Below are 16,620 nucleotides of genomic sequence, written 5' to 3' on the forward strand. Positions count from 1 at the left end.
GTATTCTTCTGTAGTAACGATAATTATGTTTAAACACTTAACCGCTGTATTGTAATATATGTAGAGTTCGACCAGCTTGTGTTTGATTTCATGGTAAATTTTTTTGGAAATGAAGTTGAAATCTATGATCAATTTCATGCTAGATTCTCTGCTTCGACTAAACGCTGAATTAGCCCTTTGAATTCGAGCAAGTTTTTTTCTGTTAAAATTTTCATATGTTACTACAAGTTTAGTGTATAGTTTTGAACGTTCAATACTTTATCAGCTCAAAAAAACCACCAGAGAGGAACACCGTCCCTTACTTCTGTGAGCTGCTTGATTTTTACAAGGGCATCTAACGTATCAGGGTTTATCAATCAATATAATCGAGCAAATCATTTGCTATGGCAACAAATGGTTCTCCGCAGTGATTTGTGTGTGTGTGTGTGTGTGTGTGTGTGTGTGTGAGTGTTGTTAAATCAAGTAACTGTCCAAGCAATCTTTTCAGAGATTATATTTTTTCTGTCCCATGTGGAGAATGTGTATTTTAGTTTTGCTTCATCAAGCAATGACCGATGAACCATGATTTGTGGCATAAAAGGAAATTTTGATCAGCAATCTTCTTGAATAGATCACGTTGTGTAACTGGAGTATCAACAATATTCCATGTCTAAATACATTTTAGGTAATATCCGCATCATGAAAAAAATATGTATGCAATTAGGAGCAACCGCAACAATGTAATGCTCGGTTTATTCCATGCTCGTGATACACGATCAAGCAAAAAAGAGCCTCGATTACTTTGTTTTATCCAAAGCGGTATCAGGTTTGTCATCTAGCAATCAATCTTCCAAAGTATCTTCCAGTTTAACTTTCTTGTCAAGCAGTGACAATATTTCCATTAGTGTGACAACGGATTCATAATATATCCTTTTAAATTAGTCCAGATTGGGTTTTTAATTCCACGCGCACTTGGTTTAAGTCCCGATTGTGGTGTACGACGTTTTAGCCTTTTTGGTCTTCAGGCATATCAGCGATAGACAGAGACGTGAAGTAGACCAGCTCTGCCGTATGGATGGAGCGCTGTCAGTTTCCAATGGTGCTAATCTCACGATATCACCGGTAGAAATTTGTTCACATTTGGTTAATTCATAGTTGGTGGTTATATTTCCAACGATATTTACGTTTCTACTGATTGTATATCCGGTGCTGTTGTACTTAGGACTAGCGCGTTATCAAGTTTGGCATTTCTCACGGCATGAGACGCATCGTTTTTATCCACGAACGGTGTTGTGGGTAACCCGTTCAGGATACTTACCCCATGTTCAAATTTTTTATGGTGCTTCCGGTTCTACTTAACTTAGTACTGACATACATTTTTACTCGTGACCACACTGGGACAGTGTAATCAGTCGGATCGATGTCACTATGGCCTGGATGTAAAATGTTGGTTTTTGTGTGGACATGTTAAGTTCAGAGATAACTGTTCTTACTAACGTGGGTCAGTGTGGCCGCACATGTTTGATGGACGTGGACATGCTAATGAATCGTTGTCATATCATGTTAAGTTCGCCTGTCATGATATCCGCTGTTGTAACAACTTTGCTGCTGTTATACCCGCTGAATTTGGTGAAGCTTTCGCCTCCGATGAAAGTGCCAAACGCAGAGTAAATCATTTATATAAATAAAATGAAGACGCTTACTACCATTTACTTCCAACGTGTGACGTTTAAAACACTAACATCCGCTGTTGGATAATAATGGCTTGTTTTTTAATCGATTATTAATAAGACATTATCACAATGAACTAGACGAGCGAGACATCACCGTTTATCACTTGCTGATATCAAAGTATACACACTGTCCGGTAACGTCACAGAGGTGAACTCATTATATATTGGACAGTAACCGGGTGCTAGGACCTAGGACCCTGTACCAAGCACACGACTGTTGATCAAAACTTGTCTGTGTTGATGGGCAGACAATGAAATATCCACACTGGAAAGGACATTACTACCGACGACGATTACACGGTTACAATAGTTATAGGTTACTGCATTTCTATCGGAAATAAAGAACGAGTTTTGTCGGATGTAAATACTGCACGACCTTGGGAATGCAGTATATTCATCAGACAAAACGAGTTCATATTTTCCCATACAAATACAGTAACCTTTTTATTATATGCTCATTTTGTATTCCACCTAATGCTTAAATATTTTAACAACATACACAGCAAGAAATAAAATAACTGAATGTATGACATATATCGAACTAAATACACAAGCACAGATACATAATTACACAACACCAACATTATCACTGCACACATAACTTCGCCCAGATAAATATGAACTTAGTCTCGCGCTCGACATAACTTTCTAATTAAAATTAAAATTTGGGGTCATTTTGTGGGGTCAGGTTGTGAATGAATGCGCATTGCATCAACTTTTCCATTTGATCTGGAATGAATAGAGTTTGGTATGTTTTCGGATTCTACGAAATTTCGTGATTATGAACTGGATTTATATGTAACAATTCCACATGGAATACATCGGATTGAGGAATCGTGTTTGTTTCTGTCATTGAATGTTTTAAATCATAATGTGGGAAAAATATGAAATCTTTCAATTGCAATTATCAAAAAGACGCTATGCAATTTCATTTTGAGTGAAGTAAGGAGTATGTAATTTGCACTTATATTCCAAATTATAGTACAACTGCGAAATGTGTAATCAAGAATGAGAACCTTCGATATGGCTAATGTAATTCGGATTCAGAACTAATAAAGCACATTTTGAGGAAAATCCGGATGTAAAACGGTAAGTATATGTTTTGCCGTTCTTATCACCAGCTAAAGAAGACACTTTATGTCTTGATATTTTTATGTTATTTGTAAGGACAATTTCTTGCGTCTATTGTATACCTAGTCTAAATCCGGAACATTGTATCAAACAGTTAACGCGGAATGTGCCAAAGCAACTGGTATGTGGCTGTCACGAAACATCCGCTTTACTTCATAAAGAAACAAATTTAAACGACCACAAGGTAAAGCGCCTACTACGCGAGTGTACATGAATTATTTACTAATCAAAAGTGCTGACGTCTGCGCCCATTGTTTGTTTACAATAGAAAGTATTTCCTTTATGCACGTGAATGCAATATGAAGGTGTGCACTATCGTAAAATACTGAACGATTCTGACAATTTAAACTTAACGGAGAATAAAGAGCATATAATAATGTACAAATACTTAACGATCATAAAATGATTCCACGCAAATCATACGATCTGGGATGCGTAAGAGCATATGTTGTCCTCTGAACACTTCGAATAAACCGCGCATTTTCAGCGGTAATTTATGCTGAATTTTAGTAGCTCTTGATGCCCATAGCAGGCGCCGAAAACGTTCCTGATAAATCATCTAACAGAAGTACCAGGAGCGCATTTCCTGTGGCAATGCTTTACAGGTCATTAGCATTAAACAAAAAAATTCTAAACCTCTTGTATTTTGTTGCAGTTTGAACTGGGATTATCCTCAAAATAGCGAAAACTATGATCTGCTTAATCAGAGGGTTATTGGAAATTTAAGGATGAGACGTTACTTGTACCCATCATTAAATTTGTCGGATGTCTCACTCCTCAGCAAGATGTACTCAGTTAAACTTGCTGGTCGTCAAGAAGCGAGTAACATGATAATTACTTAACAGCGCTACATGGTAGGTGACATAGAACATTCATGATCACTTTAAGATCAATAAATTGTACAATCTATCATCATCATCATCATCATCACCAGTCCCATGACCTAGTGTGGTCGTCGAGGCACTGTGCTGCTGAATATCTGAACAGTTTCCTCCACTTGTCTCGATCATGTGTCAATGCCTTGTCTCCGCAAAACCTGTCCTGGTCTATTCTGTGATGTTGTAAGTCCACTTTTTTTCTCTGTCTACCTCTCCTTCTGCCACCCTGGACGCTGCCCTACAGGTATGTTGTGGATAAGCTGTTGGCTCTAGTGACCTGGCCATACCATTTCAGCTTTCTCGTTTTGACGGTGGTGAGGAGGTCCTCATATTGGCCTACTTCGCGCCTGATGGTGTTGCGCACCTTTTCATTTGTGATGTGGTCCGTGTAAGAGATGCCAAGGATGTTTCTGTAGCATCTCATTTCAAGTGGCTGGATTCTTTGTTGTAATTCTGCTGTCAGGGTCCAGGCCTCACATGAGTACAAAAGGACTGAGATGACTAGAGCTCGCAATAGTCTGATTTTAGTTTTCAGACAGATATTCTTGTCTCTACAGATGGGTCTTAGCTTTAACATACCTGCCATTGTTTGTGCTGCTCTTGACACAATGTCTGCTCTTGATCCCTCTTCGGTGATTATAGAACCAAGATATTTGAAGTGGCTCACTGTTTCCAGTTCATGTCCTCTGACTTTAATCTTGGCTAAGATTTGTTTGCCACTATTTGTCATCGGCTTTGTCTTCTCAGCGCTTATCTCCATGTCAAATCTGGAAGATGTTTCATCCAGGTTCTTCACTAAGGTGGCAAGCTCGCCTTCACTGCATGACAGCCCATCAATGTCGTCTGCAAAGTGGATGTTGGTGATGTTACGGCCTCCAATACTGACTGTCCCACATTGGTTTTCCAGAGCTTCGCTCATGATGCGCTCTAAGTAGATGTTGAAAAGCGTGGGTGACAGGAAACAGCCTTGACGCACTCCCACTGTTGTCTGGAACCAGTCCCCTGCAGAACCTTGGGCAATTACTGCACTGGTAGCCTTGGCGTACACATGTTTGATGGTATTGGTTAACTTTTAACCCATGTTATACTTCTTCATTGTGGCCCACAATGCCTCATGCCACACTCTGCCAAAGGCCTTTTTGAAATATTTGAATACATGATACATGTCTTGTTGGTGTTGCGAGTACTTTTCACACAGATCCCTGAGATTGAATATTTGTTCTGATGTGCTTCTTCCACTCCGGAACCAGGCTTGTTCTTCAGCGATTATTTCTTCTGCTTGTGGTTTCAGTCTGTTCAAGATGATTTTCAGAATTACCTTACTAGCATGGCTGATCAAACTGATAGTTCTGTAATTTTGGCACAGCTGGAGATTGCATTTTTTGGGGACTGTTATAATCAGTGACTGGGTCCATTGTGTTGGCCTTTTGCCTGTCAGCCAGACCTTGTTGCAGATTTTTGTAAGTAGCTCTTTCACTGATTCCCCCCCCCCCCACTATCAGGATAAGTTCATCTGGGATGTTGTCTGCTCCAGCTGCCTTCCCATTCTTCAGTGCTCTTATTGCTGACTCCACCTATTCTTTGAGAATGGGAAAGATATCATCATTTGAGGAGTTTGGAATTTCAACCACCTCTGGGTCTCCTGTGGACTGATGGTTGTAGAGTTCTTTGTAATATTTAGTTCATCTTTCTGCAATGTCACTCGCTTCTGTGAGGCATTTTCTATTTGTGTCTTGAATGGTACTGACTCTTTGTTGTTTCTGTCTGGTTTGGTCTTTCACAATTTGGAATGCCTTTTTGCTGTTATTCTTCATCAGACTGCTCTTTATTTCTGTGCACTTTTGTCCAATCCAATCTTCTTTTGCTTTCTTCAAGTTTTTTCGGTACTCCATTGCCCCTGTTGTGTGTCTGTTGTTTTTCTAGTTCTCTTCGGGCATCAGACAACTTCAGAATCTCTTCTGTAACCCAGGGTTTTTTCTTCGGGCGATGGAGGCCAGTGATGTCCTTGGCAGCTGCTGTCATGACTGTGTTGAAGGTGTCTGTCATTTATTTGACATCACCATCCATCACAAGGGATTGGAGCAAATTTTCCTCCAATTGTGGCTTGGAATCACTTGCAGATATTAGGGTCCTTCAGTTGTTCAAGGTTGAATTTGAGCCTGATATTCTTTGGATTGTTAATTTCCTTCAGCCGCACTCGGAAGTTCATAATCACGAGGTCGTGATCTCTCCCAACATCAGCACCTGGGAATGTCCTTGTTTTTGCTCTATTGATGCCAGATCGGTAACGGTTTTGAATCAGTATGTAGTCGGTCTGGTTGTGATGGGTTCCATTTGGTGCGTGCCATGTCGAGCATCGTGAAGTTTTATGTTGCCCCAAAGTGTTTTCTAGTACCAAATTGTTGTAGCTTGCGCACTTATAAGAAACCAACGTCTGCTTAGACTGATTACAAATCCTTATTTCTTCCTAAATTCATTATTGCAATACAATGTGGGCATGTTACTGCTAATTGCTGTATGTTAAAAATTAAGCAACAGTAAGTAGAATCATTTTACGAACCATTTAGTAGAATAATGGTAGATTGCGTAGGTCCTTTACCCAATACCAAGTCAGGCAACCAACACTTGTTGACCATTATGTTTGCGTCAAAAAGGTCTCCAGAGAAAATTCCTTCACGGAATATTAAGACTAAACTATAGTTAAATCCAGAAGTTCCTTACATGTTTTGGCCCTCCTAAGTCCGTCCGATGAGATCAAGGTTGTAATTTTATATCAGGATTCTTTCAAAAAGTTACGTATGAATTTGGTATTCAACAGTTCAAGTCCTCTGCGTATCTCCCTGAAAGCCAGGGGACGTTGGAAATATTTGATCTGACTTTAAAGACTATGATACGGTCATGTTAAGTTGACACCAGAGAAGATTGGGAAGAAGGTGTTCGCTTGTTGTTGTTTGACGTTAGGTAGTCGATTCAAGGTTTCCTTGGATTTAGTCTTTTCAAACTTGTTTCTGACACACTTTTCGTGGACCATTGAAGATCTAGATAACAAAATCTTTAACTGAAATATCAGGGATTAATTTACTTGATTATGTCGCTGACAATAAATATAAATTAAAAGCTTGTGCAATTACATCAATTAATCATCAGTCTACCTTATCCAAGCTGAAATTCAGGTATGACAAAACTACAAAGAAAAGAACTTTTCAATCTGGTGATAAAGTTCTAGCTCTCTTGCCCATACCTATGAGTAGTCTTCAGGCTAGGTATTATGGTATATATATATAGTTAAAAGAAAGTAAGTGATTTCAATTATATCATCGATACTCATGGGAGGCAAAAGGTAATCAATTCGGCGATATCAATATGTTAAGGAGTATGTTGAAATAACTCGAAAAAATCTATAACAAATATTCAATAAATTGAGTTGTTCCACACTCACACCATGACGTTGTAAATGATGACGTCAAATCGGAATATTATGACTTTGGATCATCCAGTTTTCAAAACGCTGAAATAATAAAACGTTATGACATACACTTTCACATCTACAGCCAGAGGAAACGAATGGGTTTATGCAGCTAATGTGTGAATATGAACATTTTTTCCCAGATGGTCCAGCTCGAACAGATAAAATCTATTAAAATATTGAAACTGTAGATTCTAAATCTGTAAAACAATACCCTTACAGGATGAATCTTCTTAAGCACTAATGGTCGTAGAAGGAAGTTGAATATCTGTTGGAGCATAACTTTATTGAACCAAGCAAACTTACCTGGAGTTCACCGTATATTCCTGTGCAGGAACCATATAATTTTTTCTTAATGTGCACAGACTACAAAAATAGTGGACAGTGTTGCCAAAAACAGATTAATTCCCAATACCGTGAATTGATGACTGAATTGACAGGATTGAAAATGCTAAATATGTCACCACATTTGACAGGTTTAAAAGATTCTGACTGATTCCACTTACGGATATGGCAAAAGAAAGTTAGGCTTTTGCAACTCAGATGGACTCTATCAAAACAAATTGATGTCATTTGGTATGAAGAATTCTCCCTGTACGCTCCCGCTCATATTGAACATGGTACCATCTGATATAAATTGCTGTGATACATACATTTAACACGTCAGTAACTACAGGAATTCTTCGAAGGATCACCTGGATACTATCCGGAGATTCTTCGTTCACTTGAGCGAGGCAGATCTGACATATAATCGAAGTTCAAGTTAATTTTGCCGAGCTTGTGTCACATTTTTAGGACATATTGTGGGACATGGTCAGGTTAAGCTAAAATTTCTCCATAATAGCTTAGGCCACGACCAAATTATTAAGTAAGAAGACCAAGTTGTATGGGTCAGTCAAATCTTAGGAGACGTTCGAAAATTAAAGTCCGCACTTAATAGTGCACCGATTCTATCAGCCCAAATTTTCAAACAACCATTTAAGGTATATGTTGATGCGAGTGATGTAGATGTTGGTGGCTTATTCATTCAGGAAAACAAATGGCATGGATCATTAAGATGCATTTCTCAAAAAACGTTAAATAAGTACCAAGAAACCTATTCCACCATCGAGAAGGAGTATTTGGCTCTAATTTTAGCTTTACAATATTTTGAAGCTTATATTAGTTGTGCTCATTCTCTGATTATTGTATTCAGTGATCGCAACCGCCTTACTTTCATCAACAAAATGAAACAAAAACAGAGGTTGTTGTGATTGAGTTTTATGCTGCAAGAAGAAACTATTGATATTCGGGACATCAAGGGAAAGGGAAATGTAATCGCAGGCGTCCTTTTTCAAATTTTAGGACTTTCATAGACCTTTGTAGGGGGTCCCGAGTGGCCCAGCGGTCCAATCCGCTCTCCGTTACTCATCACTGCCATCTCACCTCTGTCTGCATGGGTTCGACTCTCGGATTCGGCCAATGTGGGTATGTGAGAAAGCTTGACAGTAGCTTCTCGAGGGTCGATGGATCTGTCCAGGGATTTCCCGGGTTCCTCCTCCACCATTAATACTGGCCGCCATGTATAGCATATCGTGTGCTGACAAATGGCGTTAAACCATACAACAACAACAACAATATAGACCTTTGCAATGAATACTTTGGATTCAGTATATTATACTGTAAGGTCCGGTCCCATGTTTCATTTATCACTAATACTTTAATTGGTTGTTAAGTTTTACAAACCTTGTTGGACTTGCTTCTTTTATGTTACTTACGTTTGTGACTATAGAGTCGTAACGTTTAAATTCAGTAGCTGGCTTTTGTTATGGTAAAAGTACATGTATAATACGCCTAGAATTTCATTCATAAATTAAGGCTGATTAACCAGGTTAATTCAAGAAATTGTTTGGTCAAGTACGCCATGAATTAATTTAGTTAGAGCTCACATAAGAATCACATGATATTAGGAGTGCATTTGTTCTCGTGTGATTACGCAGCCCCAAGTTGTTGACTGTCGAAATAGTTTGAAACGGTACTCATCGATTCAAAGATTATTTCAAAATTTAATGATTTCAGTGCTCGAGTATCTTTAGAGTGATTCGGGGTTTGTTGATTTTATGCGAGCATAGAGACTATATGAGATAAAGCACTATATCAGCATCATTCATTTCATGCGCAAATTTTGTAAGAGTCGTGAGAGGGAATCGTGATTTATTTATATGTTCGTAGACATACATATTGGAAAATATATATTCTTAAATAGACAGTACCTTGAGAATTATGCAAATTTATTCAAAGGCTTGAACCTTTAAATAATTAAGTCGGATTATGTAACATTTTCAACGGCTGTAGTGATATTCTACTTTCACGGGATTGCCATGAAGTAAGAACGTTTGGGTTCTGAACTATGATTCAACAGTAAGGCAAGCACGCTAGCACATATACACATTATAACATTTGTTCATAATACCTTTGGATAGTTTCCTGATTAATGTGAAATTGATAGTAAAATTTAGGATAACATTCGAGGAATTCATACACTCTGTGTTATTTATAACTCTTTCACTTTGCTTTAATATATAGATTTGACGTTTGTAAACCTTTCAGAGAAGGTATTTATTCTTTTCTTATTTAATATTTTCTTTAGCAAGATGAGTAGCGCAAATCTAAGTTAACTGATTTGGATTTGATTGAATGATTCCTAGATTACGCACTGTTAATTGTACACTTTTCCTGTTATGCAGTGCAGTTGGAAATAGTTTTAGGACTTCATTCTTCTAAGATAAAATAAGAAAAGCTCTTACGCTATTATATTCACAAAGACAGATACATTTGGATTCGTATAATATTGCATTTGGATATGTATGTAGTTTCCTGTGTACATTATTTAAGACATAGAAGTGTACTCAAACAGTGGCTGAGATTACGATGTTTGAAAATGGCATATGCATCAAGACTTCAGACTTAAGACGGTAAAAGCAGTTTAATCACATAACGATATAACTTAGCATGTTATATTTTTCGGTGTACTACTACTATCCGTTTAAGAAAGTTATATAGTGAATAAATATGCAGTTCAACATATCTTCTGAACTTTCATATATTACGTCCCTTAAATTAATTTCAAACATTTTTAAAGTCACCACGGCAGGAACGTGAATAAAAGAGACTTAGCAACGTCTCTGTGTGTCCAAACCAAACCTATTTTACCAATTATTATATCATGCTTGCCGGATTAAAATGACACAAGCTATATTGACTCTACAATTTAATAAAATGAAGACAATGATGTCATTTTTTTGTGAAATATCATTTCAAATGTATATTGTGATCCGAATTATGAAATGGATGAAAGTTTAAATGTTTCCTTGGGTACTGCGTAGTTTCTTCTGTAATCTAGGTACGGAACTTTATCCTTTTTCTTGTACACAGAGATAGTATGCCGCCGTTTCGCTTTAATTCCAAATCTAGTATTTTGTTTTAAATTTTGCTTTATTATCATTATTATTATTATCATTATTATTATTAGTATTATTATTATTATTATTATTATTATTATTGTTATTATTATTATTAGTATTATTATTATTATTTATAGTAGTAGTAATAGTAGTAGTAGTAGTAGTAGCTGTAGTAGGTAGTATAAATAATACTTTAACAATATGCCGAGTTTTTTTTAAATTGTATCATAGACATTGTACGGAATGTATTTTACGAACAAGCCATAAGTTAACTTTTAAATTGATTGGAATTGTAAACTGATTTTAGTTTTGCTGCAAAAAAGTAAAATGAAACAAAAAACCAAAAAACACAGAAACAAAACAACGTTTACGTATTTGATAGAATTATTTCCTTGAGTCCTTATCAGTTCTTGGAACATACAATAAAATAACAAGATTCTCATTGTTCTCTTTGAAATAAGAATGTCCACAGAAGCTTTCGGTCCTGAACTTTTCATTATGCTTACCTAAGATATTCCAATGACCCGTAAATGATGTGTTTATATGAAGTATTGCTTAATAAGATGTCAGTGAAACAAGCAACTTAAACGTGTAATTGATAGCACTATCACAATTTATACTACTACTACGATGACGACAACAACGACAATACTGACGAATATCATGATGACAAATGTTCCGAAAAAGACAGCAATAGCTACTTCTACCAGTAATGCTGATCAAAATAGAAAGAAGCAATTGATAATAATTGAACTGGCGGAATTTCTCTTATAATTGCCTTTTTCATTTTTCAGCTTAGTATTCTGAAATGTATGCCAGGCAGTAAATACTGTGATAGTTATCAACGAAATATAATGCAGTAATGATTGCATAGACCATTATTTAAAATGTGCAATCATATTAAAAAACTGAGAAAAGAACCTTTTTTTACGAAGAGCGTTAGTATCGAAATGTATAATCCAAAGGTTCTCATTACCTGCAAATATTTTTTTTTACAAGCACCAAACCAAACGATGCACGAGAAAAGTTGGTACTGTTACGATCAACTATTCTGACATTGTTGCAAATAACCGTTTTCGATGCACTGATCATGAAGATATTATACGCACATATCTAAATGGATGGATGGATAGGAAAGAATATATTTATAAACAGAGACAATCGTATCCACAATTATATTTAAATAAAAGGAATATTTTTTTTTTACCTTTAAGGCACAGTGAATTTTGCTCTACATAAGTATGCAGTCCAGTCAACAACATTGTATTATAAGTCCTTCAATTGGACTGCTGATAAGGCTGTGGATGGTAATATCGATGGCAGAAATCCAGAGAATTCCAAGACATGTAGTGCAACTGTTCAGAAGGAACCGGAAAATCACACCTGGGAAGTTGACATTGGACTCCAGATCATTGTAAAGACCATCACTGTATACGGAAGAACTGACGGTATAGTAGCATCACAAAAACAGTTGAATTTGTTTCTCAATACAAATATTGCACAGTGGTAAAGACTGATAAAATCAGTCACATGCAGTCATAATATTGATTTCATGAAAGATCGGATATTTCCTATAAGTATGAGTATGTCTTTTTGCTGCCAATATATGAATGGATAAATGCTTTCTGTTCATGATGCTTCCCGCTACATCTATCAATAAAAAATTGATCACGATCTGTATGTAAGGAGAAGCCAATTTTTACCGCACATGCAGTGAGCTTAATATTAAAGTCATAATGACAGTGTGAAACAATTTATTTCTGCCTTCATTTGCTAATTATTGAAATGATACAATAATGGTCATGTGTGGAGAACATGGTCTGCACACACACACACACACACACACACGCAAACATACACACAGATAGATAGATAGATAGATAGATATATCAGAGAAACTCTCACGGTTTGTATGCATTAGACAATCCATACATGCAATGTTCTTCATTTGAGTTAAGCTATATATGTTTCACACGTCATATATAATTATGTATTCATTTTCAACTAGTTGATGCATATACAATGGTCAAGTATCTTTAATATATTGCCTTTGTATCCGACAAAGGTATTAATGGCTGTCAGAATACAAAAGAAATTCCCAAACATCTGTAGTAACATTACTTTTTGTCCAGTCACTAATGAAGTGATCACCGAAACCTGATGTAGTAACAATACTACAGCTGAGGTACTAACAACATTGCATAGATATGCCCATACCCATGTGGTAACATTACCTTTTATCCATTCACTGATTTTGTGATCTCCAAAACCTGATGTAGTAACAGTACTAAAACTGATGTAGTAACACTACAACATAGCTCTAATTCTATCCACCAAAACCCATGTAGCAACATTACCCTAAGTCCAGGCACTGATTTGTGACCTCCAAAACTTGATGTAGTAACAATACTACATAACCATCATAGACAACCCCCCAAACCCATGTAGTAACATTACCCTCTTTCCAAACACTGATTTCGTGATCACCAAAACCTTATGTGGTAACAATACTACATAGCTATCCCCAAAACCATGTAGTACTATTACCCTATTCCAGGCAATGATATTTAAAACTTCAAATCTTGATGTAGTAACAATACTACATAGCGAACCACCAACCTATGTACATGTAGTAATATTACCCTTTTTGAAGGCACTGACTTTGCGGTCTCCAAAACCTGATGTAGTGACACTACTACGTAGCTCTCCTGCTATCTCTTAAACCCATACGCCATAGTAACGTTACCATAGTTCCATAGTAACAGTCTCACATTAATTTTGTCACTTAAAAGTATGATGTAGTAAGGTTATTACAGCTATGCTTCACACTGCCACCAGATTATAAACAAACATTTAGTGTTGTCTTTGTTTTAGGACATTACCTTTGTATTTAATGTCAAATATCATTAGAACGTGCAAATCGCTTGTTCATGGTAAGATTATTGACGTGACCGGTTCGACCCTGGCTGAATCATACCAAAGATCTATAAAACTGGTACTAGCAGATGTCTCGCTAGGCGCCCAGCATTACGAGGTTAGTGTTAATACTGGTCAGCCTGGTGTCAGGATAATACGACTCGGTAGGACATGATGCTTCATGTCAGCGGCGTGATGCCCCACTGCTATATATCACTATAAACTGCTACACATATATCATAGGAATATGACTGAAAAATTGTTATATCTATAATAAAAATCGAAATTGCACAGAATAGTAATATTAGTCTATTGATTATCAACTGTGACTACGTTCCCAATTCAACATCACCGTTCTCCATGTCCAATGCAGTAATCATAGAACCCATCATACGACTTTGTGTAAAATAGGAAAATTCCATTCGAAGCTTAGAATTTTAAATAATTCACAACGATGAGCTGAGTGTGTAATCCTACACTGAAGGACAATAATGGATATTTTGTCTCACATATATGTGCACACTGTGAATACTGCTGTAACTTTCAAGTTGCGAAAGAACCACCGAAACTTTACTTTCGATAACATAGAGAATAAACGTTAGATCTACACGGAGAGGTTCAGTGTAAACTTTCAGTGACATTTTAAAACATTTCATCTTTAAAAGAACAGTATCAGTAGTTAAAATGGCTATAGTAATTGCAATACATAGTGTTTGAATTGGGAACTGAATGTAGCTTTTACATTGATAGCAATATCAACAGATCACAAGATGATGTCCATTTTTATTGACAAGATTAATCACAACAGAAAAATAATATAAACATAGTTCTCGATTCAGCTGAGGGCCAGAATTGATTTAAACTTAAGAAAAAACAATGAGGATTTACGTTTTTAAAAATTAAAAAAATCAATTACAACAACGGCTTTTTCAACTCAGAATTGGACTTTAGAAGCTGTTAATGTAGCTAGATCGATGAGTTTGAGATAATGTTTATGGGACTTAAACCACTGCTCAGTTTAATATGTAAGTATAAAGCAAATAATGTTTAATTTGATTACTGAGAAGCAAAAATTCAATTGATGATGCAAACAGGAAAGTGTTTGATATTTTTGTGCACTATGCTGCCTGTAAATTGTCAGTATATTCAGAAGACATGATAAGATCAGGTGTGAAGCATGAACAAGCAATCTTGTACTTGTTGTCCAAATTGAAAATACAACCATACACAAATTAATATGAACATATTTCTATATTGCCAAGTTGGGGTCATATCAGGTGATCCGGATGCATGTAATTTAAAATCTGATTACTTTCGTCATGCTGGGATAAGCTTGGCATGGCTTACCAGAGACCAGCCCAGAATACACTCTAATGCTGGGATCAGCATGCAGAGATTGGAAATCATCATAATCATGTATAGTGTTACACGTGTTATATATATATATATATATATATATATATATATATATATATATATATATATATATATATATATATATATATGCGTGTGTGTGTGACTTGGTGGTACATCTAAAATATCTTATCATGAATATAGTTGAATTGAGAAATAAGTTAGTATACTCTTGTATACTCCTGTACTCTTCATTTTTCTCTCATGGCATGAATAAAACATTTATTTATACATGTCTATAATTGTTTGCAAGAAAAGTTGGTTAAATGTCGGATTGCAACTTTGTCAGGCTTTATCTGGCTCACAATACTATAATTTAAATGTAGGTCTCCAAACTCATTTGAATAAGGAAATTGGTTTACAGTCTTATATACACATATAGGCTATGTAGTAATCTTGTTCAACTGAGCAGAAACAGACACCTAATCTTTGTGGCCCTTTAATCTGAATAATGTACATTGATGTTGATAGTAATGGTTACCATTGTGAGATCCAGTGTTTGTAGAGAAGCAAACAACAGCAAGTGTCAAAATGTTCTCTTGTTAGAATATACAAAATCCTATCTAGATTATGTCTTATTTGAATTGTACAATTAAAGATTGAAAAAGGTTTTAAATATTGATCAAAATAATGATTTCTGGCAAGAAACAACCTGTCCAAAAGAAAGTAAATCACACAAATATTACAAATCTAATTTGCTTTGTGTAATATGATTAAAAGCCATTTTGTAGAGTTTTGTGTCACATGTCAATGTCCATTTATTGGATATAACACAAGACTATTAGCCTAATTTTAAATAATTTTTCATTTCAATTTCCGCTTTATCTCTGTTAAACTGTTTTTCATAAAAATGTACCTATTGGAACGTCCAGAAAAATATACATAACAGAAAACCTATATTATATTATTTTGTCATGACGTTTCAGTGACATTTTGTTGGCGTGGTATATTAAGTCATTGTATTACACTTTTCAGGTTGGTGCTTTACAAAATATAAAGGTGGTTTCTTCTGAACAAAATACCCAGATAAAATGTTTTGTTGTTATATTCCACCAGACATAGCTCTTGAACGCTGTCCTTCGGGCAATGAAACATAAACAAATGAAACGGTTACTACTAACATAAAAACCAGCTGCATGCCAATTGTGAAGATAATAGCAATCATGTGAATTCTGAGAAACAAACACATTATAACATATACGATTGGATAAATGGTCCCTTGAAACATATTTTAAAATTACATATGTGGATTCTGTCATTTTGAAAAGGTACAAGTGAACAACTTACACATTTACAGAACATTTGTTTTGTCTAGATTGAATAATAACATGCATAGTCAATGCGATTATATGAGCTCGAAACATATGGGTTTCTGCTTTATATGGCAACTTGATGGAACATTTTATTGTGAAATTTCTAAGACTAATCCACCAGTTTTTCAGGAATGTGCTTAAGAACAATTTCTGCGAAAGTTGTATTCTATGTAATCTCTATAAGAATGTCCAGTATTCAAAGCATATGTAAGATATTTGTTTTACTTAATTCTCCTCAAATACTTCCAATGTGAATAAAATAGTAGTAGGAGTGTTTTACATTGCATGTACAATACATTTTTTTACCAAGATTGGGCTTCTAAAGATCCCTTTTACAACGGTGTGGCT

At 35.9% G+C, this 16,620-nt stretch overlaps 2 protein-coding genes across 6 annotated transcripts in view; both read left to right on the forward strand.

Annotated features, from left to right (window-relative positions):
* LOC149798401 (receptor-type tyrosine-protein phosphatase alpha-like) overlaps positions 1-16,620 on the forward strand; it is a 611,129-nt gene that overhangs the window by 171,210 nt on the left and 423,299 nt on the right. The gene's annotated exons all lie outside the window — the stretch shown is intronic.
* The window catches only part of LOC149798403 (receptor-type tyrosine-protein phosphatase epsilon-like), a 62,361-nt gene that overhangs the window by 3,648 nt on the left and 42,093 nt on the right, over positions 1-16,620 (forward strand). For both annotated transcript variants that reach the window (XM_089960593.1, XM_089960592.1), the window contains exon 2: positions 11,845-12,078. In XM_089960593.1, coding sequence (XP_089816719.1) covers positions 11,845-12,078 — 234 coding nt within the window. The remainder of the gene's footprint in view (positions 1-11,844; positions 12,079-16,620) is intronic.

Source organism: Sinohyriopsis cumingii, chromosome 6, assembly GCF_028554795.1.
Source record: "Sinohyriopsis cumingii isolate HCF-2022 chromosome 6, ASM2855479v2, whole genome shotgun sequence".
NCBI lineage: Eukaryota > Metazoa > Mollusca > Bivalvia > Unionida > Unionidae > Sinohyriopsis > Sinohyriopsis cumingii.